Source organism: Mixophyes fleayi, chromosome 9 (assembly GCF_038048845.1).
Source record: "Mixophyes fleayi isolate aMixFle1 chromosome 9, aMixFle1.hap1, whole genome shotgun sequence".
Classification (NCBI taxonomy): Eukaryota; Metazoa; Chordata; class Amphibia; order Anura; family Limnodynastidae; genus Mixophyes; species Mixophyes fleayi.
In genome coordinates, this window is record NC_134410.1 from 87,609,365 (window position 1) to 87,635,252 (window position 25,888).

Below are 25,888 nucleotides of genomic sequence, written 5' to 3' on the forward strand. Positions count from 1 at the left end.
GCTCTATCACATCCATGTATAAAAAGGAGTACCATAGAATGAATAATAAACAGCTTTATCTTAGAATCCTGTAAATTGCAAATCTTGAATAAGCTGCACTTATCTCCACGTATCCATGTATAAATAATAAAAAAGAAACACAATAGTATAATATTATAACACAATATACACCTGTGTACACACACAATAAAGAAGTGCCTCTGTACTGGAAACATTTCTTTCAAACAAGTTATACTTATTAATCCATCCAGAATTGATCCTCCACAATAGAGAAATGGTCCTTACGAAACTTTACGTACCAACTGTCATGTGTACAGTCGCTGATCTCTCTATAACCACCTTTTCTTCATAAGCTTCATGTCTCTCAACAGAAATAGAAGATATAAGGTTTCCACATAGTGTAGTATGTTATATAAAAACAATAATATTGCACATACTTCAATGTAAACAAATAGTAGACTTAAAACCTATATTCTCCCTTCTACCTAGAAGGGATTAGGATTTAGATTCCAGTTAAGTGGCTATAGAGAGATTGCCTGAGTGGAGATAAGCGAATGTATGCATGACCGTTGGTACTTAGGCACAATTTCTATTGTGTTACTGGTGATTGATTATACACTAAAGCGGCGGTTCCCAAACTGTGCGCCGCGGGCCAGACATAAAAAAAACCAAAACACAGAAACTTACCAATTCGCTGGGCGCCGGGACCCAGCAGCCTCCTTTCTCCTGAAGCTGTCACTGAATATCGACGTCAGTAACAAGCTGCAGGAGAGAGGAGGTTGCTGGGTCCCGGCACCCGACGGATTGGTAAGTTTCTGTGTTTTTTTTTTTTTTTTATGGCTGGCGCGGGGCAGAGTGAGAGGGATCGTGGCAGAGGAGGAGAGCAGAGGATGGTGACAGCGGGACAGAGGAGGAGAGCAGAGGATGGTGACAGTGGGACAGAGGAGGGGGACAGAGGATGGTGACAGCGGGACAGAGGAGGAGAGCAGAGGATGGTGACAGCGGGGCATAGGTTGGTGACAGGATGGTGACAGCGGGACATAGGAGGAGAGCAGAGGATGGTGACAGCGGGACAGAGGTTGGTGACAGCGGGACAGAGGAGGAGAGCAGAGGATGGTGACAGCGGGACAGAGGAGCAGAGCAGAGGATGGTGACAGCGGGACAGAGGAGGAGAGCAGAGGATGGTGACAGCGGGACAGAGGTTGGTGACAGGATGGTGACAGCGGGACAGAGGAAGAGAGCAGAGGATGGTGACAGTGGGACAGAGGAGGGGGACAGAGGATGGTGACAGCGGGACAGAGGAGGGGGACAGAGGGTGGTGACAGCGGGGCAGAGGAGGGGGACAGAGGGGTAGAGGAGGGGGACAGAGGGGCAGAGGATGGGGACAGAGAGCAGAGGAGGGGCACAGCGGGGCAGTGGAGGGGGACACAGCGTGAGAGGGGCAGTGGAGGGGGACACAGCGTGAGAGGGGCAGTGGATGGGGACACAGCGTGAGAGGGGCAGTGGAGGGGGACACAGCATGAGAGGGGCAGAGGAGGGGGACACAGCGTGAGAGGGCAGAGGAGGGGGACACAGCGTGAGAGGACAGAGGAGGGGACAGTGTGTGAGAGGGCAGAGGAGGGGGACAGCGTGACAGAGCAGAGGAGGGGTGACAGAGGGGGCAGTGTGAGAGAGGGTTGTGTGTCTGGATGCAGAGTGGGCATTTTTGCATACAACTAAATAAGTATTTCTGTCCTGACCTAAATACTTATTACAATTTTTTGACCCAACTACTTCTAAAACAGGACTGCTCAATAATTATTTTGGAGGGGTGCCTTGAAAAAATTTGGAGACTCTAAGGGTGCCACGAACTGCAAAAGTTTGGGAACCACTGCACTAAAGGTTCGTATGGACCATTTCTCTATCGTGGAGGATCAATTCTGGATTGACTAATAAGTATACTTGGCTGAAAGAAAATTTTCTGGTATAGAGGCTGGTATATTGTTATAACACAATAGACACGGATGTCTATTGTGTTATAACAATACACTCTTGTTTTTCTTCATTTTTATTATTATTATGTTTAGATAGGTGGAGCTAAGATGATCTTGAAGGTTGTTCAAGGTTCATGATATACAGGATTCACAGATAAGCTGTTTATTATTCTCTATAGGGTATGCATTTTATACACGGATATGATAGAGCGCTTATTGTTACTGCACCAGGAGGCACCTTTGTCATGTGTGTGTGTATATATATATATATATATGCTATAACATATCAAAGTTTGTGTAATAAATTGGACTTGCAGTTTTAAAATGAATTGTACAATTTTACTGTAAATATCTATCTATTGGTTCATTTTATTTCACCAAAGCTTCAGATTCAGTCTTTGTTCAAGTATAATTGGCTACCAAATAGATTCTGACCAAAGATCTAGTTTAATTCTTAAAACCTTCAACATTATCTGGTGCCTTCAGTAATAGTACAGAATGTGGGGAATTTGTCAATTTAGCAATGGAATGCAGACACTCAGACCCCCCTTCTCTATTTATAATTCAGGAAGGGTCTAAATCGGCGGTTCCCAAACTGTGCGCCACGGCTCTCAGGGGTGCCGCGCGCCAGCCATAAAAAAACCAAACAGAAACACTTACCAATCTGCGCGGCGCCGGGACCCAGCATCCTCCTCTCTCACGCAGCTGTCATATCAGTGACAGCTGCTGCGTGAGAGAGGAGGATGCTGGGTCCCGGCGCCGCGCAGATTGGTAAGTGTTTCTGTTTGGTTTTTTTTTTATAGCTGGCGCACGGCAGAGTGGTCAAAGTGAGAGAGTGCAGAGGAGCGTGACAGGAGGGGACAGAGCAGAGTGACAACGTGACAGAGCAGAGTGACAGCGTGACAGAGCAGAGTGACAGCGTGACAGGAGGGGACAGAGCAGAGTGACAGCGTGACAGGAGGGGACAGAGCAGAGTGACAGCGTGACAGGAGGGGACAGAGCAGAGTGACAGCGTGACAGGAGGGGACAGAGGAGAGTGACAGCGTGACAGGAGGGGACAGAGGAGAGTGACAGGAGGGGACAGAGCAGAGTGACAGGAGGGGACAGAGCAGAGTGACAGCGTGACAGGAGGGGACAGAGCAGAGTGACAGCGTGACAGAAGGGGACAGAGGAGAGTGACAGGAGGGGGACAGAGGAGAGTGACAGCGTGACAGGAGGGGACAGAGGAGAGTGACAGCGTGGCAGAGGAGCTGGGACAGAGGGCAGAGGAGGGGCACAGAGGGCAGAGGAGCTGGGACAGCGTGACAGAGGGCAGAGGAGAGTGACAGGAGGGGACAGAGCAGAGTGACAGGAGGGGACAGAGCAGAGTGACAGCGTGACAGGAGGGGACAGAGCAGAGTGACAGCGTGACAGAAGGGGACAGAGGAGAGTGACAGGAGGGGGACAGAGGAGAGTGACAGCGTGACAGGAGGGGACAGAGGAGAGTGACAGCGTGGCAGAGGAGCTGGGACAGAGGGCAGAGGAGGGGCACAGAGGGCAGAGGAGCTGGGACAGCGTGACAGAGGGCAGAGGAGGGGGACAGTGGAGAGTGACAGGAGGGGGACAGAGGAGAGGGACAGAGGGCAGAGGAGCTGGGGCAGAGGAGCGGGGACAGCGTGACAGGAGGGAGACAGCGTGACAGAGGGCAGAGGAGGGGGACAGTGGGCAGAGGAGGAGGACAGGGTGAGAGGGGCAGTGGAGGGGGGACATCGTGACAGGAGGGAGACAGCGTGGCAGAGGAGGGGGGACAGCGTGACAGAGGGCAGAAGTGGGGGGACAGCGTGACAGAGGGCAGAGGGGGCAGCGTGAGAGAGGGCAGAGTGTCTGGATGCAGAGGGGGCATTTTTGCATACAACTAAATAAACATTTCTGTCCTGACCTAAATACTTATTACAATTTTTTGACCCAACTACTTCTAAAACAGGACTGCTCGGTAATTATTTTGGAGGGGTGCCTTAAAAAAATTATGGAGACTCTAAGGGTGCCGCGAACTGCAAAAGTTTGGGAACCACTGGTCTAAATAATAACTGTTGAACTTTTTTGTTTTGGCTGAATCTCCCTTTTGTTTTGTTTTGTTTTCTCACTGCCACATGGAATGTTGGACACAGGATGTACCACTGAAGGAATTCAATCAGCAGCTGAAAATCAACAGGAAGTACAGCCAGTCCGTAAGGTGAGATTCTTGTGTCCATGATGACTTGCAGGACGAAGATGACCTGAAGAATTTTCTAATTTTGTTGGAAAAATGTTGTTCTATGTCCAATTAATGTATAGCATGGATAGATAAAATCACTACTGGGTTAACTACTGAATGTTGGTTTTCAGAAATAAGGCAAACCTATAAATCGCTAGTTTTTCCAAACCTCCCAAAACAATATTGCTAGACATACGTCATCATCAGTAATGGCCCCAATACTAGACCTACTGTTGTCCGTTAATAATTAACACCTCCAAAATAGTTTACAGAAGAGGATTTTCATGTAGACATCTTGCCAATTAATGACAATTTATTTGGGTGTAGAGGGTGTAGTCATTTAGCACATGACCTTATTATATGGCAAGACTCCTATTCTGTCTACGAGAATTACATTATGGTATGGAGTTGTATATGGAACCAAGAGGTGCCTAGCGTTCTGTTTGTTTTGAGGTGGGAGATAAAGTATACAAAATACTTTCTCTCTTCAATATTTGTGTGAAAATATTTTTTACATGTAAAGAGATGCACACATAACTTGGGAGGCTTTGGGCACAAATTGACATGAGAATAAAAATAATCATAAGTCCTAAGGGGGAAGGAGTGAGGTGTAACTAGTTTATAGACCAACCTGTCGGGCGCTAGAAATCTGGAATGTCTAAAGGTATGTGGAACTATGTAATAATTTGGGTTTAAGGAAATATTTACAATGATCTCTGGTTGTTTTGTCAGGACAAGCTACAATTTCATATGCAGCAGAAATATGACCTAGTGCCATTTTAGATGTTTGTGGCAAGGAATTTTACTCTTTGTTTTCTTGGAGAATCTTAAGAATAATGTCATTTCCTAAAATGGATCTATTTAGAGAACCGTAATAGGGAAATGATCTCAGACTTTCTTCCTTAACAGCACAGGTTCCTTAAAGGGAAATAATTGTAAGTTTTGTCTACTAAATGCGGTATAGAAAGAACACTATGGTAAGATGGACTTACAATTAGGCAGTTGTATTTATTGGGTATCGTAATATAAGGAATACATTTAAAAATGCTAAATTCCTTGCTTCCATTGTCTAATTTAGGTATTTCTACAATGTTCATAAATCTACTGTAGTAATGATTGTTGATTTTAGTTATTCATCTTTTTCTATGTTTCTGCTGGCCACACACATGTTGATTTGCTCTGTCAACTTGGTAATTTGTTACCACTATTGACAGTGTGAAGGGTCCGAGGAATTGTTTGTCCAAGCAAAATCCGCCTCAGATCAATCAGATATCTTTTGGAAGTGGTGGTAAATCTGAATGGTCAATGACTGAATTGATGTATGTACAATCATTGGCCAACCTTTTTACATTAGAGCCCTTGTGCTCTGGCTTTTCAGCTGCTCAAAGTCGTAGAATACCCACCACCTCTCCCTATTTGCCTGCACCACTGTATGTTGTGCTGCCCCCAGTCTCATGATTAGGAATCCATATTAGGCTGTGCTCCATTGAAGTATCCTGGGTTTCAGTGAGCCAGGCATAGCTTGCAGTTAAGCCTTTTCTCCATTTTCATATACAATATTTAAATGTTATTTGCTTAATTCCAGAAAAAGACACAATTGTTGGTTTGTAAATGGATATTTAAATGCATCATAATTTTGAAGGGCTGCCCACTCCTCCAGTAACCTCTCCAACTCTGTTCCACCCACTCATTTTGATCTCTTTCACCCCAGAACAGTACTTTGTAATCAAGACTGTACTAGCCATTAAAGTGTCCAGCCAAAGTGGTCCTTTATATATTATGTTTAATATTAGAAATATATTAGAAAAGTTACTTGTATTTAAGAAAATGCCTTCTAATGAGTGTGGTAGGGGAATTTTTATTAAAAGTGGACATAGTCCTTAAGCCCTTGCTGAATGTCCGCACATTTTAAAGCTTTGTTTAATTTTATTTTATCACAAGTATATTAATTTTCTCTGATGTGCTGCATAAAATGCTTCTATTATTCCTTATGCAAAAGTAATTTTTAAATATGTGGTTTAGTATCCATTGGTGCAAATTATAATGATAAAGCTACAAGCTAACTCAAGACACAGGGGGCTAATGTGACTTGGCCCTCCTTATTATGTACATATAAACATATTTTAAAATAAGTGAAATTCTTTTTAAAACCATAATTTATTTTGGAGCCTTTATTGCACACTCTGACCGTTTGTATTTCTAGCTAGTGACAAACAACAAGCCAGCAGGTCACATTGTTGTTTTATGGGGCTGACCCTTAAGCCCTTTCCATATTTTTGAATATACTCTGCTGTGGTATGTGTTAAACCTTAGAAATGTAAGCCCCATTGTCTCAGGCCTGGGTTTAATTGTCTGGATTTCCCATAAATGTTTCCACTCAGCAACTCAGTCCTTTGATTTGGAGTTCCTGTGAGAGGGTGTGACTGGCTCAGACACCCTCCACCTCCCTTCCCAGCCGGTGACAGGAAAGTAACATTTCCATGAGTCAGTCTGCTTAGAATAGGATAGAATAGAACATACACAGTCTGATTGCTAGACACATTTAAAGGCCAACACACCCTTGGTAATTAAGTGGGTAGTAAAGATGATGCAATATTTTGGGGACGGCTGTAAATGTTATGGATGGTGATAGAAAATGGCCTTCACAAAATTGTTAACCTTGTATCGTGAGACATTTATGTTCAGTCACAAACAATATAAAGCTTGCATAAAACTTTGATATTTTATATTTAAATGTTTAATATATTCTTCTATCTTTCAGTGAATTATGTCACTATAATTATAATTCTGGGTTTCACCACCCAGGATTGTACAGATCGTGCGGAGAGGGCAAAGACCATGAATGGCCTCAGTGCTATAAGGCAGCGTCTACCTTTGATCTCTCCTGTGATCATCCTCTTAGGCCGGTAGATTTGGCATCATTTCAGGAACGGCCCGCGGAGCCAGGCTTGTCACGAGGTAGAGCTTACTCCGTAAGCCAGCTTAACTTGGAGTTTCTTGCTTTGCGGGACAGACATGAGCATCCTATGGCTAAGCTAGAAGAAAGAGAGCTACCTGCACCACCAAAGAAAAAAGGGCCTCCTCGCCCACCACCTCCTAACTGGGAAAAGTGCAGAGAGAGAAGGACATCTCCTCAAACTAAAAAGTCTGGACTTGCCTCTTCTAAAGAGAAGTCTGTGTCGGGACATAACAGAATTGTGGAGGATGGGAGACAGCGTTCTCAAAGTCTTCCCTTGGACAGGACATTTTTAAAGGTAGCACATAATTCTTCCTCCCCTGTGCATGGAAATGGTCATAGCACAGATTTATCTGACATGAGGTGTAATTCGCAACGGTCTTGCAATCTTTCTTCCACTGCATCTGCAAGCCAGGATACCTCTATGTAAGTTGCACATTTTTATTTTTTTGATTGTTAGTTTATACTTACAGAACATTTGTGGAAATCGTAGGTGTATCGGATTGTTAAATGAGTATTGTTTTGCTGCTTTATTTTCATGTGAATTGCAGGATTCATTGTTCTTAAGCTGGCCCCAGACGCTGAAATCCTTTTGCTCGCCCAGAGCAACAGAATTATTGTCCAATTTTACCATATGTGGATCACTTTCGGCGAAACTGACATCTATCTGATGCAGTTCAATGATGAATGCAAACACAAGCCAAAAGCAATCCTCTTGTCTGATGTCGCTGCACCTGTATTGACCAAATTAGACAACAGGTTTATTTTTTTTCATAGTTGTGTTCAGGGCCGGACTGGGACTAAAAATCAGCCCTGGCATTTAAAGCACACACAGGCCCACGTGTTGTGGGCTCCATGCACTATATTGTTGCACACTGATGCTGGGGTAGTGTGCGTTGCTGGTGCAGTACAACATGATGTAGTATGAGTATGTGTGTGTGTGGGGGGTATTTATTTCTGCTAATGACCTGCAAACTTACATTATTAGTACCCCAATTACTTCAATAAATACCATAACAATACATTATTTGTACCAAAATTACAGCAGTAAATAACCCCCTACCCACACTCATACTACATCAATACCCACCCACATTACAGCAACCAGTATTACCCCCCCCCCAACTTTACAGCAACCAGCATCACTCCCACATTACAGCAACCGTCGTCACCCCCCACATTACAGCAATACTCTCTCCTACTTATTAGCAATACTAAGCCCCAAACACACTACAACATTGCCACCACTACGTCACCCCATACTACAACAATACCACCAATTATACAGGCGCCACTGTAGGAAACCAATGTTTTGCTATTTTCAAATCTCCCACAAAATAGCAACAACAGAATACTTGCACACATATAGTTAACAGGTACCCTTTTCCCTCAATTAAATAGTAATGGCAGAATTTTCATGAATCATTCCACATGAGATAAAACTATAACAAATATATCAGAAAAAACATAACTATTGAACGATCATTTGAACCCACACGGCCGCATTAAAAGTATTTCCATCTACAGCAAAATGTCAGAGAAAAATAATTTTTTTACTACAGTAACTGGATATGTGTCTTTTCTAGTCATTTTAAATAACACAGTATATAAATTAAGGGGGGTAAAGGAGGTGGGTGAGAGATAATTGGATGTGAGCCATCAGTTTGATTAGATAGGAAACATTTAGATTATTTACCTGGAGACGTCTACCCCCTTGACTCACAGGCAGGGCCGACAAGAGGAATTTTAAAAATCATTGGATACACAGTAGTGCCCCCAGTTCAAGAAAGGATGGTGAAAAACACATTGGACACGAGAAAATATATATGAACTTACCTGATTATGGCATCCTGTGTTCTGTCCTTCTACTGGGCGCGCTGGGCGAGGAGGGATCAGCAGCTGTCGGCTCACACAGCCAGTCTGGAGCAGGGGCCGAGGGCAGTGGTCGAAGTGGAAATTTAGAAGTGGGGGTATAGAAAATATACCTGAATGGAGTATGAAGGCTTGATTTTTTTTTTTTTAACACTTGCCCCCTCTGTGCATTCCCATTCTTCATTACTGCTTGTGTTTTATGATGCATCCCTGACATTCCCATTCTTAAGATGTCTCTCCCTTTACACTTTCTTTTAGCTATGCCCCTGCACCATCTTATCCTTTGTCCCTCTCACCCCTCTTCCAGCACCCCTCTTCCCCCTGGCTCTCTGTCCTCTTCCTGCACTCATTCCACCCTGGCTCCTGACAACTCCCCCCCCCCCCCCCCCCTTGCAAAAAATCGCGCCCCCCCCCCCCCCCGAAATCGCAGCACCCCCTCGCGCGATCCCCTCCCTCGATCCCCTCCCTCATTCAGAAAAATGAAAATCTGCAACTGTGTCCACATTACAGGGCACAGTGCAGAGTGATCCACCGTGCATCGGAGGTGGCTGGTTCCTGTGAAGGAAAAGAAAGCCAGGGGAAGTGTCGGGCCAGCCCATCTAGCCATCGGCCCTTCTGGCATTTGCCAGATGGCCAGTCCGGCCCTGGTTGTATTTAATTTGGCCAACACATGTGTCATGTCCAAATACTATTAATTTTATATAATTAGAAAAGCAGAGAAGTACATGCCCAGTAAGTCAAGTGGGGGAAAAAAAGACACAATAAATTGGCTATTTTTATCATCAATGTTAAAATCTCACTTGTACAAAAAAAGATTGAAAACGCCATAAAAAGCAAATACAATGATAGGGAGTGCTGCCAAGTATTTTTAAATAAGTTTAGATTCATTGAGCAGCTTCAATAGGATTTGTCCATGAAAGGAATTAACTTAAGTGTTATCTTGTTAATTCATGGATTATGAAATTTGTGTTTTTGAAAAATCACGGCAGAATAAAGGAAATGTCAAAAATGTGACAACAGTTCAATGCCAAACAAAACACAAAAACGGTTGAGCACTATATAGGTCGTAATACTACATTCATCTCTGGAAGCCATATCTGCGGAAAGACACACTATGCACCTAAAGGCTACTATAATAGTTAATGGTCTAGAACAGGTCGGCAACGTATTTCTATCAGTACGCTGGCAAAATCATTTCAGCCCAGGTGTGTCAGTTTGGAAGTGCATGTAAATATATATCTAATGGTTGAAGAGTTCTGTTATACAGTGGTATACCATATTGACACTTCTACTGATTATAAAACCATACCGCCACTACTACTTCGACCACTGTGTGTGTATATATGTGTGTGTGTGTGTGTGTATGTATGTATGTATGTATGTGTATATGTATATATATATATATATATATATATATATATATATATATATATTTATGTGTATATATATATATATATATATATATATATATATATATATATATATATATATATATTTATGTGTATATATATATATTTATGTGTATATATATATATATTTATGTGTGTGTATATATATATATATATATATATATATTTTTTTTTTTAAAACAAATTGGATAGGGAGCCACAATAGTGTAGTATTATATCAGTTCTATCTGTACATATATGAATGATTAGTACTGTTGATATAATACTACACTATTGTGGCTCCCTATCCAATTTGTTTTAAAAAATATATATATATATATATATATATATATATATATATATATATATATATATATATATATATATATATATATATTTTTTTTTTTTTAAAACAAATTGGATAGGGAGCCACAATAGTGTAGTATTATATCAACAGTACTAATCATTCATATATGTACAGATAGAAGCGTGATACACACATATCATGAGTATGTGGATATACAAATCTCATAGCAGAGACAGTGAAGTGAATACATAAAGCAGAGAGTGAACAGAGCCTTCTTGTATATCCCAAGGACACCAATCATCTCCAGTAGTGATGCGTACCAGATAATAGATCTTTATCGCTTATCTGTTTAATATGTTGCTTCTTCATATATCCATTGCTGTTTCTTGAATATATATCAAATAGAAACCAACATAGTGTAATATATTTGGTATAACAATTTAATGCACATATCAACAAATGGTATCGCACTCACACTTAAAAATAAATAGATAGGCTTATCTGTATTTGTGCTAACAGCGTAATATCCAGCACAGGGTATAAATGTGTGTGTGTATATATGTATATATGTGTATATATATATATATATATATATATATATATATTATGTGTGTGTGTGTGTGTGTAGAGACATATATATTGTCTTATGTGTGTAGACAGAGGTATTTGGATGCTTGACCATTACACCAACAGGAGCTGTGATGACATTGTATTAAAATACATATACTTTAATACGCAGTTGGTCCCCTTTTTGCAGCGAATGCAGCTTCCACTCTTCTTGGAAGGCTTTCCACAAGATGTTGGAGTGTTTCTGTGAAAATTTGTGTCCATTCATTCTGTAGAGCATTTATGAGGTCAGGCACTGATGTTTGAAGAGAAGGCCTGGCTCGCAATCTCTGTTCTAGTTCACCCCAACGGTGTTCAAGGGGGTTGAGTTCAGGGCTCTGTGAGGGCTAGTCAAGTTCTTACACACCAAACTCATCAAACCATGTCTTTGTAGTCCTTACTTTGGTCCCTGGGGCACAGTCATGTTGAAATAGAAAAGGGCCTTCCCCAATCTTTTGCCACTGGAGATAAGGGGCCTAGCCCAAACCCTGAAAAACAGCCCCATACTATTATCCCTCCTCCACCAAACTTCACAGTCGGCATAATGCAGTCAGTCAGGCAGGTAACATTCTCCCGTCATCCGCCAAGCTCAAACTTTCCCATCTGACTGCCAAACAGAGAAGCGTGATGTCACTCCACAGAACAAGTTTCCACTGCTCCACAGTCCAGTGTCTGTGTGCTTTACTCCAATTCATCCGATGCTTGGCATTGGTCTTTGTGATGTGAGACTAGCATACAGCTGCTCGGCCACGGAAACCCATTCCATTAAGCTCCCACCGCACAGTTTTTATGCTTACATTAATGTCAGTCCAAGTTCGGAAATCTTCAGCTATGGAGTCAGCAGACTTTTTTGGCGACTTTTACTCACCTTGTCCCTCAACATTCGTTGACCCTGCTCTGTGATTTTACGTGGTCTTCCGCTTCGTGGCTGAGTTGCTGCTGTTCCTAAATGCTTACACTTTCTAATAATATCACTTTCAGTTGATCGTGGAATATCCAGCAGGGATGAAATCTCACAGACCATCTTATTGCAAAGGTGGTATCCTATCACAATACCATACTTGAAGTCACTGAGCTCTTCAGAATGACCCATTTTATGTCACAAATATTTGCAAATGGAGACTGCATGACTAGGTACTTTGATTTTATATACCTCTGAAACATGTCTGATTGAAACACATCAGTTCAATAATTGACAGGTGCGGCCAAATTCTTTGGTCTATATAGTGTGTGCGTGTGTGTGTGTGTAATTATTTCTTATTTTATCACTCTAATATCATGATAATATTAATAGTAATAGGACCGACAAACAAACGTTCATGTTATGCCTCACAATAGTGCCCCCAGTTCATATTATGGCACAGCAATGCCCCCAATTCATATTATGCCACACAGTAGTGCCCCCAATTCATATTATGCCACACAGTAGTGCCCCCAGTTCATATTATGCCACACAGTAGTGCCTCCAGTTCATATTATGCAGCATAGTAGTGCACCCAATTAATATTATGCCACATTAACCAGCTGTATGTGCGACTCACATCTTGAGGAAAAAATTCTTCACCAAAAGGGTGGTAGATTGGTTGAATAGCCTTCCAAAAGTGATGTTAGAAGTTAATACAGTAGGGAATTTAAACAAGTTTGTGATGAAAATAAAAATGATCAAATAGGGTCTGCAGATTTTAAGAATTAAAATCGGCAGCCTAGATGGACTTTTTTGAAAACATACAGTAAATAGTTGGCATAATAACTTGGCAATCTGTGCTCCATTTTTTCTATACTTCTACTAATTTCTCCTTAGAATTTTAAATTAATTTTTAAAATAATCATGTTGCAGTACATTATTTGACTCCTTAAACATGTTACTAGACCTGTTGGCATAGTTTACCGTTCACTTTAGGTGTTGTATGATGTGATTGGTGGCATGCAGGGCCGGACTGGCACTTCTGGCAAATGCCAGAAGGGCCGATGGCAGGATGGGCCGGCCCGACTCCTCCTGTCTACCTGGTGGGCGCTGGGAGAGGGGGTGAGAGAGCCGAAGGGGAAGTGGGCGCTGGGAGAGGGGGTCAGAGAGCCAAAGGGGAAGGGGGCGCTCTGAGAGGGGGTCAGAGAGCCAAAGGGGAAGGGGGCGCTAGGAGAGGGGGTGAGAGAGCCAGGGTGGTAGGGGGTGCACTTCTAAATTTCTGCTTCGACCACTGCCCTCTGTTCCTGCTCCCTACTGCATGTGTGAGCTGACAGCGCAGATCCCTCCTCGCCCAGCGCCCATTAGGAGAACAGAAAACAGGATGCCATAATCAGGTAAATTCATATATTTTCTCGTGTGCAATGTGTTTTTAACCATCCTTTCTTGAACTGGGGACACTACAGCGTATCCAATAATGTTTAACACTTTGGGGCATTTTCAATTGTCCGCAGGATTGCTGAAAATCTACTGAGCCGCGAGCTGAAATCCAGCAACAAATTACCGTATTACATGGATTAGTTTTTCCACGGCGGAATTTTCAGCGATCCCGCCGACAATTGAATATTGCTCATTTGCTCATTATTGCGCTGTAATGTTTGTTGCATATTTATCTGTACAGAGATTTTTAATTAAGAGGAAAAACCATTGCTTGTCATAAATTTTATCTGTGATTGTGTCAATATATCTATTTTTGTTTGCATTGTAAATGATGTATTAAGTTGCTCTTGGGACTCACACTCAGTATCTGATATGCTGTACCAACTTTTATTTGTGAATGAGTTTTTGTCTGGGCACTAAAGACAAAAACTTGGGGGCACTATTGTGGCATAATATGATTTGGGGGCACTACTGTATGGTATATGTTTTGGGGGCACTACTATGCCATAATATGGTTTGTGGGCACTTCTGCATGACCAAATATGAATTGAGGGTAATACTATGTGGCATAATATGACCATGGGGCACTACGATGTGGCATAATATGAACTGGGCACCCTACGGTGTGGCATCATATGGACTTCTGCCAAAGGCAAGTCTTTCATTGTTGAATATGATGGGAGCCAAAAGAAGTTGCTGTATCTGGGCCTAAAATTCCTCTTGTCAGTCCTGCCTGTGAGTCAAGGGGGGTAGACCTCTCCAGGTAAACAATCTAAATGTTTCCTATCTAATGAAACTGATGGATCACATCCAATTATCTCTCACCCACCTCCTCTATCCCCCTTAAGTTATATACTGTGTTATTTAAAATGAATAGAAAAGACGCATATCCAGTTACTGTAGTAAAAAAAAATATTTTTCTCTGACATTTTGCTGTAGATGGAAATACTTTTAATGCGGCTATGTGGGTTCAAATGATCATTCAATAGTTATGTTTTTTTTTAGATATATGTTAGTTTTATTTCATGGGGAATGATTCATGAAAATTCTGCCATTACTATTTAATTGAGGGAAAAGGGTACCTGTTACCTATATGTGTGTAAGTATTCTGTTCGTTGTTGCTATATTGTGGGAGATTTGAAAAAAGCAAAACATTGGTTTTCTACAGTGGCGCCTGTATAATTGGTGGTATTGCTGTAGTATGGGGTGGCGTGGTGGTGGCAATTTTGTAGTGTGTTTGGGGCTTAGTATTGCTAATAAGTAGCAGAGGGTATTGCTATAATGTGGGGGGTGATGCCAGTTGCTGTAATGTGGGGGTGATGCTGGTTGCTGTAATATGGGGGGTGATGCTGGTTGCTGTAATGTAGGGGGGTGATACCGATTGCTGTAATGTGGGGGGTGATGCCGATTGCTGTAATGTGGGGTGTGATGCCGATTGCTGTAATGTGGGAGGTGATGCCGATTGCTGTAATGTGGGGGGTGATGCCGATTGCTGTAATGTGGGGGTGGTGCTGGTTTCTGTAATGTGGGGGGTGATGCCGATTGCTGTAATGTGGGGGTGATGCTGGTTGCTGTAATGTGGGTGGGTATCGATGTAGTATGAGTGTGTGTGGGGGGTTATTTATTGCTGTAATTTGTGTACTAATAATGTATTGTCATGGTATTTATTGATGTAATTAGGGTGCTAACAATGCAATGTTGAGGGTCATTAGGAGAAATAAATACCCCCCCACACACATACACTCATACTACATCATGTTGTACTGCACCAGCAACGTACACTGCGCCAGCATCAGTGTGCAACAATATAGTGCATGGAGCCCACAACACATGGGCCTGTGTGCTTTAAATGCCAGGGCTGATTTTTATTCCCAGTCCGGCCCTGGTGGCATGGTCAGAGTTGGGAGTCTGACAATGTCAATGAGCAAAAAAGAGATGGCAGACACATATACCCTAAGTTTGCTCATAAGCTGTATAGGGGACTAAAGTAATTCTATATACATTCCCCTGTAGAAAACACAACTAAACTAAAAATATGTTTTGAGGTTGATCCATATAATTATTGACATTCTCTCATAGAAGTGTCCTTGGGATTGATTTGGAAAGATTTATTCATAGTTACTTTAAGTGTCTAGATACGTTTTTACTAGAAAATATAACCTTTTTATAGTAAGGGAGATAAGGCAATACTTGGAGAGCTAGAATTTTTTCATGCTTTTAACAGTTTCCGAAATTTTATGTGCCAGGAGAGACTTGTTCTTTTAAGACGAGACTTGCATAGGAGGAGAACTGTCGGATCAAGACTTGTCTGGCTACAGCATTGGGCATGGGCCCTGAGACTGCCTTGCAGATGCTTGAAGGTTGGAGGGCCCTTAAAAAATATATTTAAAGTATATTTACTTAAAGTAAAGGTTGCGTTACTAATCCCAAAATTCCCTCACATGCCCTCACTTGTTTCAAAATTCAACTACATGCCCCATGTGTTCTAATATAACCCCATATGTCCTCAAACCCCCACTTGCCACAAAATGCACCCACAAACCTTCATATCCCACAAGCACTCCAAAACTCCACCACATGCCCATCGGACCTACCCACATGCCCCTCAGAACATGCTTCTCACAACTCCCCCACTTTTACATCCTTTTACACTATAGTTCACTACACTCATTCTCATGATGAGCAGTCCTAACAGGGTCAAATATTATGGTGCAGTCAGAGGCAGATTCTGGGTTATAACATAGCACACCATGTTAATTAAAACAACAGAATGAAATCATTCTGCCCTCTTACACAAACTCAGCTGGAGCATTGTCTTACTCCTGCAACAAATTTACAGTGTGTAGAGTAGCACCGTGTGAAAAATGTATACTGCATGAATCTGAACGATCCATGCTTTTACTGCAGCCTTTAAACCTCTGGGAAGATTACTAGCTACTGCCTGAAGAGGAAGGTTGTAGAGCACACTGCCACTTCCGCTTTCTCCTCATTGTCATTATCATAATCCTCTGGTATGTCTCAGGGCCTGTACCTATCTACGTCTATGTTTTTAAATATTTCGCTACAAGCTATTGGATTGAGAAGGGAATTTATTTTAAATAATAATAATACAAATTTTGAGCTTTATACATACTTGCCAACTTTGGCAAGTTAGCTTCTGGGAGATCCAGGGAACGCGGAGCTTGGTGAATCACATTATTTTGGACCTGATTCATTAAGGATCTTAAATGAAGACGATCCTTATTTCAGTCTCCTGGACAAAACCATGTTAATGCAAGGGGTGCAAATGAGTGTTCTGTTTTGCACATAAGTTAAATACTGCCTGTTTTTTCATGTAGCACACACATATCAACTTTAAATTTCAGTGTACAAATAAGCTATCAAGTATTTGTGTGTTACATGAAAAAGCAGGCAGTATTTAACTTATGTGCAAAACAGAACACTCATTTGCACCTCTTGCATTTAACATAGTTTTGTCCAGGAGACTGAAATAAGGATCTTCTTCATTGAAGATCCTTAATGAATCAGGCCCTCTTACCCTATCCCCTGCTATGAAATGCCAAAAATCAGGGCATTGCATAGCAGGGGTGGAGCTTAATGGCGCAACCACATCATTAAGCTCTGTGGTTGGAAGTCCGGAGTAGAGTAGACAAGTATGGTTTTATATTGCTAATTATCAATCAATTCATAGAGTGCCGCATATAGAACATATTCATTCATTCATTCATTTATTACTTCCCTTACTTCTAGTGTATGTCTCAGGACCTCCCTGCGTTGTACAGAGATCACCTGACACGGAAGTTGATTGCTGTTGTTCTGTCTTAGCAGAGAATGTTACCTGTTGTTTAGGTGAAGGTTTAATGCGGCTGTTACCTTCCACGGCACTACATTGATATGATGGAACTCTGTCTTTATTGACATTCCTCTTTGCTTGCAAAAGAAATTGCGCCTTACGCCACTTACTAGTTATACTCTCTTTACACTAAATTTTATTTTAGAAAAGTTAAATGTTTTTAATGTCATACTTTTTTTGAGGATTCATTTTTATCTGTAACCTTTTTTTCATCACAGTGCTTCTACAAATTGATACTATGTACTTCCTTCTACTATTGTGTTGCTCTGTGTTTTTGTTACAGTGATGTACACTGGCGTCCTTATACACATACACAGACCATTTCTTTCCTCCTCCACACTTTAAGTCTGAATGATTTTCTCAGTGTCCTGTAACACCCAGCATGCCACAAAAAAAAGAGGCCATAGGGAAAATGTGACCCGGTTGTCTAGCATGCAGATCAGTAATGTCTGCGTCAGTTTGTAATCCTGCAGTAACAGGAACATACAGCCCATCTTATCTGTTTTCCTTTTAGCAGTGCCATTAAACATAGGGAATCTGTGTTTGTTAGTCTGCAGGATTAGGCTGACTGAACTAGGTGTATTTTATAACTAATGTGCACTTTAGTCAGTATTTAAATGGGAAGTAAAGTCAGTATTTGGCTTTAATATAAATGAAAGGCTGTGTATTATTCAGCTGATACAAGTAAATATCTGGAGTGTAGATTTATTTCAAGAGATATAAATCTCTCTTCCCTGTTGTTCTTGATATATCTTTATGTAAATTCTCTACTTATGTTTTTATAGTATTAATATATTAGGGAAGGTGCTTTTCCTCATGCAGACTGCTACACAACAGACAAAAGAAAAAGAAAGTCATTTAAATGGATAGCACATATGATTTCCATTTATTTCCAATAATTTCCAGTCAATTTTTGTCAAGTGACAAGAACACTGCTATCCGTGTTTCTGTTTGAGCAATGGCACTGGATCTCCTGGTGAGGGAGGTACTTATGGAATCCAAAACCCGCAATATCCAACAACGCAACAATGCGTTTTGCCTCGATTCAGATCCGAAGACGCACAAAAGTAACAAGCCGGCTCACGAGCCTACTCTGATCCCCGAAGTACGAGTGGGCTCAGTTTTCAGAAGACCGAGCCTGAGCATCTCTAATTTTAATCACGGCAGTCTTCTTTTTATCATGTAACTGAGCTGCCATGGAATGTCAACTTAAAACCATACTTGCCCACTCTCCCGAAATGTTCAGGAAACTCCTGAATTCCGGGCAGGTCTCCCAGACTCCAGGGATAGCAGGTCATTCTCCTGCATCTTGCCCACTTCCTAGTGAAGTGGGCAGAATGGAAACATCCATGATGCGATTTCTAGTGAATGGCATTATTTAGTCCCCGCCCCCCCAAGGAAAAATGACACGTTTGTAGCAGGACATCAGAGGCGGATCCAAGATGACGTGATTCAGCGCACTGTGCCCCCTCCATCCTCACACTTTACCTCCCACCTTGGATCCCTGGAGGGAAAGAGTAGAAAGTTGATAAGTATGGTTAAAACTAAACAATGTAGTTGACCTTTTATGGTTTATATACAAACACTTCAATTCGGGGTCTAGTGTTTCTTAACTTGTTTGATATAGAAAGAACTGACAGATAACATTTAAGTAGACTTGTAATTTTTATTTTTCCCCCATGTGGGTAAAACTAAGTTAAGTAAACACATCTTCACTACAGGTAATATGGGTGTATAGAGGTGTATAGAGATGTTCATTGACCCCCCGTGTTTTGGTTTTGGATCTGGATTAAGTTTGTGTTTTGTTTTTTGTTTTGGCAAAACCGCCCTCACCTGTTTTGGATTTGTATTGTTTAGAAAAATAGCTCAAATATGCTAAAATCACGTAATTTTGCTTTTTTTTGCTCTTGCATTATTATTAACCTTAATAACACTAATTTCCAGTCAATTTTGACCACCTCACAGGCCACAATATTATTTTGATCCTCTTTTGTACATAGACTGCAGTGAGCTGACTGGATGCTAAGGGACAGAGCAATGACACAAACACAGGGCAGTTCATAGCACATCTAAGAAACATTTCCACACAGCAGTGACAGAGAAGAAAATAGTGAAAGATGGAATTTTCCTTGGGCCCTCCCACCCACCCTTATGTAAGAGATATAGAAAAGGACATGTACAGTTTAACAAACCAAGCACTCCAGCGACAAGGAGGGACACTTTTGTGGCTGAAGTGCTTGGTTAGTTTGGGCCCCCACAAAACAAGCTAACAGTAGCTTAGCTGCCTTAAGCCTAACAGTGCTGTCAATTAACTCCACATTCTTAAACCATGTCTGCTTGTGCTGCATCTCTCTGGAAACCTTCCTCTCATCCCTGAAAAACTGACAAACTTATGTAGACACAGGAATGGATATTACAACTGGAGTAGCATTACATCTGCTTTAGACAGACTGTGACACGGAATATGTCTGCAGCATGGGATCTGTCATGTTAGAATACGCTGCATTGAACAGAGATTTAAACCAATATATAGATGCAGTTGAGGAGACCGTACTTAAATTAAAACGTGACCCACTGGATGAGATCCCAAATTTAAGAGAGCTTGTACACGAGAGATACACTGTGCTTCAGAAGAATCATACAGAGGAGGCCCTGAGGCAGGATGATAAATATGTCCAGTTTAAGGTACACCTGCAATCTACACTGTAATCATCCTCACCCTCATCAGTGTGTATTACATCATCCTCATACAATACTAATTAATCCCCGCTGGAATCCACCATTACAGAAGCCTCTGTACTTAGCTTTAAATGCCAATAAAGGCCTTCCTCGTGGAACTTGTAGCTTATTTTAATGAACATCATCTTTTCCACATTTTTAGGAAGTAGCCTCCTACGCCAATCGCCGTCATGGTTCTTGGCTGTGCTGAAACGCTTTCCGAGTACACACTGGAGGGTGGGCAGCTTAGATATTGCAAAGCGAGCTTGTACATGGGTCTCCAAATTGCCTTTTTTTTCCTCCCAGTATGTAAAGGGACTGTCTGACCTGTCTATTTCTATGCTGTTATTAAAATAATCCTCCACCATTCTTTGGATGTTGATAGTAGGATGAGGTAGAGCTACGGCAGAGGTGCCACAATTTTTAGGCAATTCTTTTAGACCAGACCAGATGCCAAAATGTTGTGCTGAATCATCTGCATCTTCCTTGGGTCTCTTAGAAAAGCTTAGCTTTTTACCTAGCAGCAGTAGCTTGAGAAACTGAAGGAGGGGACGTCGACATGACGGGTACCACTTCAGCTGTCAACTTGCTCACCAGGAGCTCCTTGCATCCTTGTGATCTGGGACAGTTGGAAACAAAGAGAAGACATAGCTCTTAAACCTAGGATCAAGCATAGTCGCCAAAATGTAGTGATCCGATTTCCAGACGTTAAAATTCTTCGATCTTGACGAAGCAATTAAAGTACTTCATCTACTAGTCCGACATATTTAGTGTAATTTTTTTGTTTCATCTCCTCCTTCAATTTTTCAAGGTGCTTTTCCAAAAGTCCTATTGGGGAAATCACTTTGCTCAAGCTAGCAGTGTCTGAACTCACTTCACAGGTGACTTCTTCGAATGGTTTCAGCACCTTGCACAACACAGAAAGTATTGTCCATTGCACTGGACTAAAAAAACATTGCCTTTCTTTTCTCAATGTCATGGCTTGTGGCGTGAATGACTCTTCACTAATCCTCCATTCTCACAAGCATATAAAGTGTGTAATTCCACCACAAGACTTCAAGTAGCTGTCTAAAACCAGCTGCATTAATAGTGGATATTGAACGCAGAATAGTTGCCATGGCTACTGTGTTCCACTTTGCAACTGGGTGACAGCTTTCATACTTGCTTCCTCTCCTCTTGCAAAGGGTTGTTTAACAATCAATTGTTATAAACTACTAGTAGTCTGCTTCTGGGATGAAGATTCACCCTCACGCAGCAGCAGCAGCATCAGTGGGACTAACGCTCAAGAATTCTTCTGAGGAATCCAGGATATTGAAGGAGTCCTCTAGCCTTACCAACTTGGATGCAGGATTAGCTCCGAGGATACTGTTGTGGGTGTAGATTGCAGACGTTGGGATGTAGGTGAGAGAAGGGACCTAGCTGATGATGGACTGCTTGTTGTTATTTTTTTAGCATAAGTTTCTGATTTTTCCAACAGCTTGCAATGAACTCTCTTCAAATGGCGTAACTTGGATGAGGTTCCTAGATGGTTAAGGTCCCTACCTCTACTGACTGTGGCTTTACAAACACTACAAATGGCTAGACAACTGTTGTCAGGATTTGGGTAAAAATAATTCCACACAAGAGGTGGATTTTTTGGTCTTATGCCCAGGCTTGACAATGGCTTTCTTCTTATCACGTGCAAGAACTGCTTCCACTGGTGCAGGACTTACACAAACAACATCATCCTCATCAACATCCTCGTTAGCGCCTTCGTCGGCTGCACAAATATCCCCCTCATCCTGTTGCAATTCCAAATTGGCATCCTCAATTTGTGTATCACCGACTACACATGGGCTGTTCAGGCACACATCTGCAGTAATCCTGGAAGGGGCCTTCTTTATGGGTACACTATCAGAATGGTCAGGATTACACATAGCACTCGTGGATAGACTCCTCAGGGATTTGTGTATGTTCAGATTCAGAAGTGACATTTTCTTGTAATGTCTTACTGTTTTCTTCCAGCTCGGCTTTTGCACGTAAAAGTATTTGAACACCACTTTTGGAGTCCGAATGACAAGGTCTTGCTTGGTCACGACTGACCTTACAAGAAGATGCCTCAGTGACAGTTGCAGAACTAGCACTAGTAGAGAAAGGTGAAGGCCTCATTCTTTCCTCGCCACAGCGTGTGTAGAATGGCATGTTGGCAATTTTTTTTTCCTGCAGATAACTTTGCCTAGATTACAGGTCTTTTTTTTTCTTGACCAAGGTGAATGGTGTTTTTTTACAATTTGGTTTTCCTGACTTACAAACACTTGGCACTTTAACATAGCCTTTACCAGATGATGTAGAAGGATTACTATAATTATGACTGGTGCCAGCAGCTGCTTGGTGCTCCTGCTCTTCTGTGTACTACTGTGAATCCATTGTGATAACACTGTATACTTTGACTGCAAATTCAGAAGACCAAGCCAGCCAGCCCTAGTATTTGTATTTCAGCAATGACAATTAGCAATGGAGCAATGGAGCTCTCCTCTTTGTGTGTTACCTGTTTAACACTGTACATTATGGGACTGCAGATTTAGAAGACGATGATAATGATCTTTTTATCATCATTAATTCTATTTCAGCAATGACAATTAGCAATGGAGCTCTCCTGAATGTCACTGTAGACTCTGAAGAACACTGCTACCCCCTCCTTTTTCTATTCTTCCTATGACGCTGCCCAACTGCTCTACAGACTACCAAGAACTGTGCTACCCCTTCTGTGTGCCTCTGTGAAATGGCATTGGATCGCCGTGAAGGGCGGTACTTATAGAAACCAAAAATCCCGAGATCCGACGACGTAATGCCTCGTTTTCAATTCCGAGGGCTCGACTCGGTACTCTGATCTGCTATGTTCAGGTGTGTTCGGTTCTCAGGAAACAGAGCCTGAGCATCTCTATTTTTTAGACCATCATCATCATCATTTATTTTTTATATGGTGCCACTCATTCCGCAGAGCTGTACAGAGAACTTGAATACATCAGTCCCTGCCCCATTGTAGCTTACAGTCTAAATTTCCTAACACACACACACACATATAGACTCGGGTAAATTTAATAGCAGCAAAAAAATGTACTAGTATGTCTTTTGAGTGTGGGAGGAAACCCACACAAACACAGATAAGGCCGTGGTCTGGAATCAAACTCATGGCCCCAATGCTGAGAGGCGGAAGTGCTAACCACTAAGCCACCGTGCTAGATGTATGCAACATGCAGGGTGGTATTTATGGTCATGTCAACAGAAACAGAAATGTCAGATAGGTAACTGCTGTTGGCAGGTGGGAATATTTATAACTCTGGTTTGGAATATTGAGAGCAAAATGTGAACTTTATTGATGGAAATAAACTGAAGAGTGAATGTGTGAGAATGTGATCAGCTGATAATCAGAGTATAACTATGCTCACACCTGGATTGTATTGTGTGGGATTCATATTGTTTTTACGTGTATAATTTATTTCACACAGGTGTATTTTTGCAAATTTTCATATCTACTACCACTACAAATTGCCAGAGAGGAATGTATAAGATTTGTTATGTAACTATTCTTTCTTAAAGTGTTCAAACATCTGAGCAGACTTCAAAATACAAATCATCAAAAAACACAGCTACCTGTCATTGGCACCAGAGCATAATCTCCATGGAAAAGGCGGGGGATTTTGTTGTAAGAAAAGGCACTACTTATCACTATGCTAATACACACGGACCATTCACACGTGCATATTATTAGCAAAACCGACTAAACTAAAATGGACAAAACTGACATGTATTTATTATATGCAAGAGTACAAAAGGCGCTGCTCTAGAGTAGGTTTACAATGCTGCACAGAGTTATAAGGGGTGTCCCACCCCTACATACAGAGATAAAATTACAAATACACTAGCGCAAAGTATAACCTATATATAAAGAAAACATATATGAGATATAGAGGTGATAATTTTAGTTTATATCAAGGTATTATATATAACAAAAAATAAAAGTATATAAAATCTAAAACACACAAAAACCAGTGCACTGGTGTACAATATAGCAGTATAACAAAACAGAGGTAAAAAATTATTTTCAAATAGGTTGAATTACTTAACAGCTGCAACCGTAGTGTAACATACTGTCCGGAATTACCAGAGTGAATGTCGATAGACAGGATAAAAATATGTATAACCTGAATATACAAATGCTGATTTAAAATGCACAACTTGTTATTCTTATTTGCGAGAGTCGCTAGTTTAATCGTAGTGAGGAGTTCCAGAGAAATGTCTGTATAACTCTGATGATAGCGTATATAGTCCTTTAAAGAGGATCATACGTCAGCACATAATATTCTCAATTATTTATGCTCCACAGAAGGGAAGGAGAGAGCGTAATCTCACTTACCCGCACAGTTTGCCAGTACTATATATGCATCCGGTAATAGTTTCCGTCTGGCTAGAAATTGTCCGATTATATGCAGCTCTCTAACTGGACTTCTCAGAGAGATGTTTGCAAACTTTGATAGTGATACATTAAAAGGTAATCTTCCCAATACCTTGCTGATGTCCAATAACGAATATCGTTTAGCTGGTAATTGTCATAGGAGTTTTTTTCACTGATCTTTTCAGACGGCAGGTGGATATCACGCTCATTAGAGTGTTCACGCGTGCATAAATGCTGTCTTGTTGTTATGGATGTTATAGATGTTCCAAACGAGCTCGTTGGTATTGATACAATGTAAGTCAAATAAAATAGAATAGAATGAAGGGTTATTACCAACGCGTTTCACCCGTCATGCGGGCTTTCTCAAGGCAATGTAATAATTTTTTACCTCTGTTTTGTTATACTGCTATATTGTACACCAGTGCACTGGTTTTTGTGTGTTTTAGATTTTATATACTTTTATTTTTTGTTACATATAATACCTTGATATAAACTAAAATTATCACCTCTATATCTCATATCTGTTTTCTTTATATATAGGTTATACTTTGCGCTAGTGTATTTATAATTTTATGACATGTATTTATGTTGCTTCTTTTCTGCTTGCTGTCTGTTTTGATACTATGTATGTGTGAACTCATATATGTATAAGGACAAATTGTCCTTTCGGGTTGCTTGTGAGTCATGTGGGGAATCACAGCCTGGAAATAGGGGAATTCCCCAAACTAGTGTCTGACATCACTGGAAATTTTATTTTAAATTGAATCTATCCATCCAGTATATTTTCGATTCACTTTTCTTGGAGGTGCATCTTATATATATTTAGCAATTCATACACAAGAAAAGAATAAATAGGAGTATATTTTTGTGGGGCACTCTGGGATGTGTAATACTATAAAATAATATAATTCTTTATTATCAACTTATTTATAATTATCATTCCTGATTACATGGACACCAGCAAAAAAACTAATTAAAATCCATGCAAATGTGCTTTTGTGAAACAACCATAAAAATTGTGTAAAACAATGTGACGTCACGTCAAAACGCGACTCCTCTTTAAGCGCCGATGGACGGACCCGGTTGCCATTCATCCACTGTAATTGTTAGGGTTAGGGTTAACCTTACCTTTATAAGCCGGACCCGGCTTGTAAAGGTAAGGTTAACCCTAACCCCGCAAATTATGACGGTTGTGTGTGTCATGTG

General features: G+C 41.2%; 1 protein-coding gene across 3 annotated transcripts in view; it reads left to right on the forward strand.

Moving 5' to 3' along the window:
- The window catches only part of SHROOM4 (shroom family member 4), a 103,238-nt gene that overhangs the window by 57,778 nt on the left and 19,572 nt on the right, over positions 1–25,888 (forward strand). For all 3 annotated transcript variants that reach the window (XM_075184624.1, XM_075184625.1, XM_075184626.1), the window contains 2 exons: positions 4,121–4,185; positions 6,968–7,588. In XM_075184624.1, coding sequence (XP_075040725.1) covers positions 4,121–4,185; positions 6,968–7,588 — 686 coding nt within the window. The remainder of the gene's footprint in view (positions 1–4,120; positions 4,186–6,967; positions 7,589–25,888) is intronic.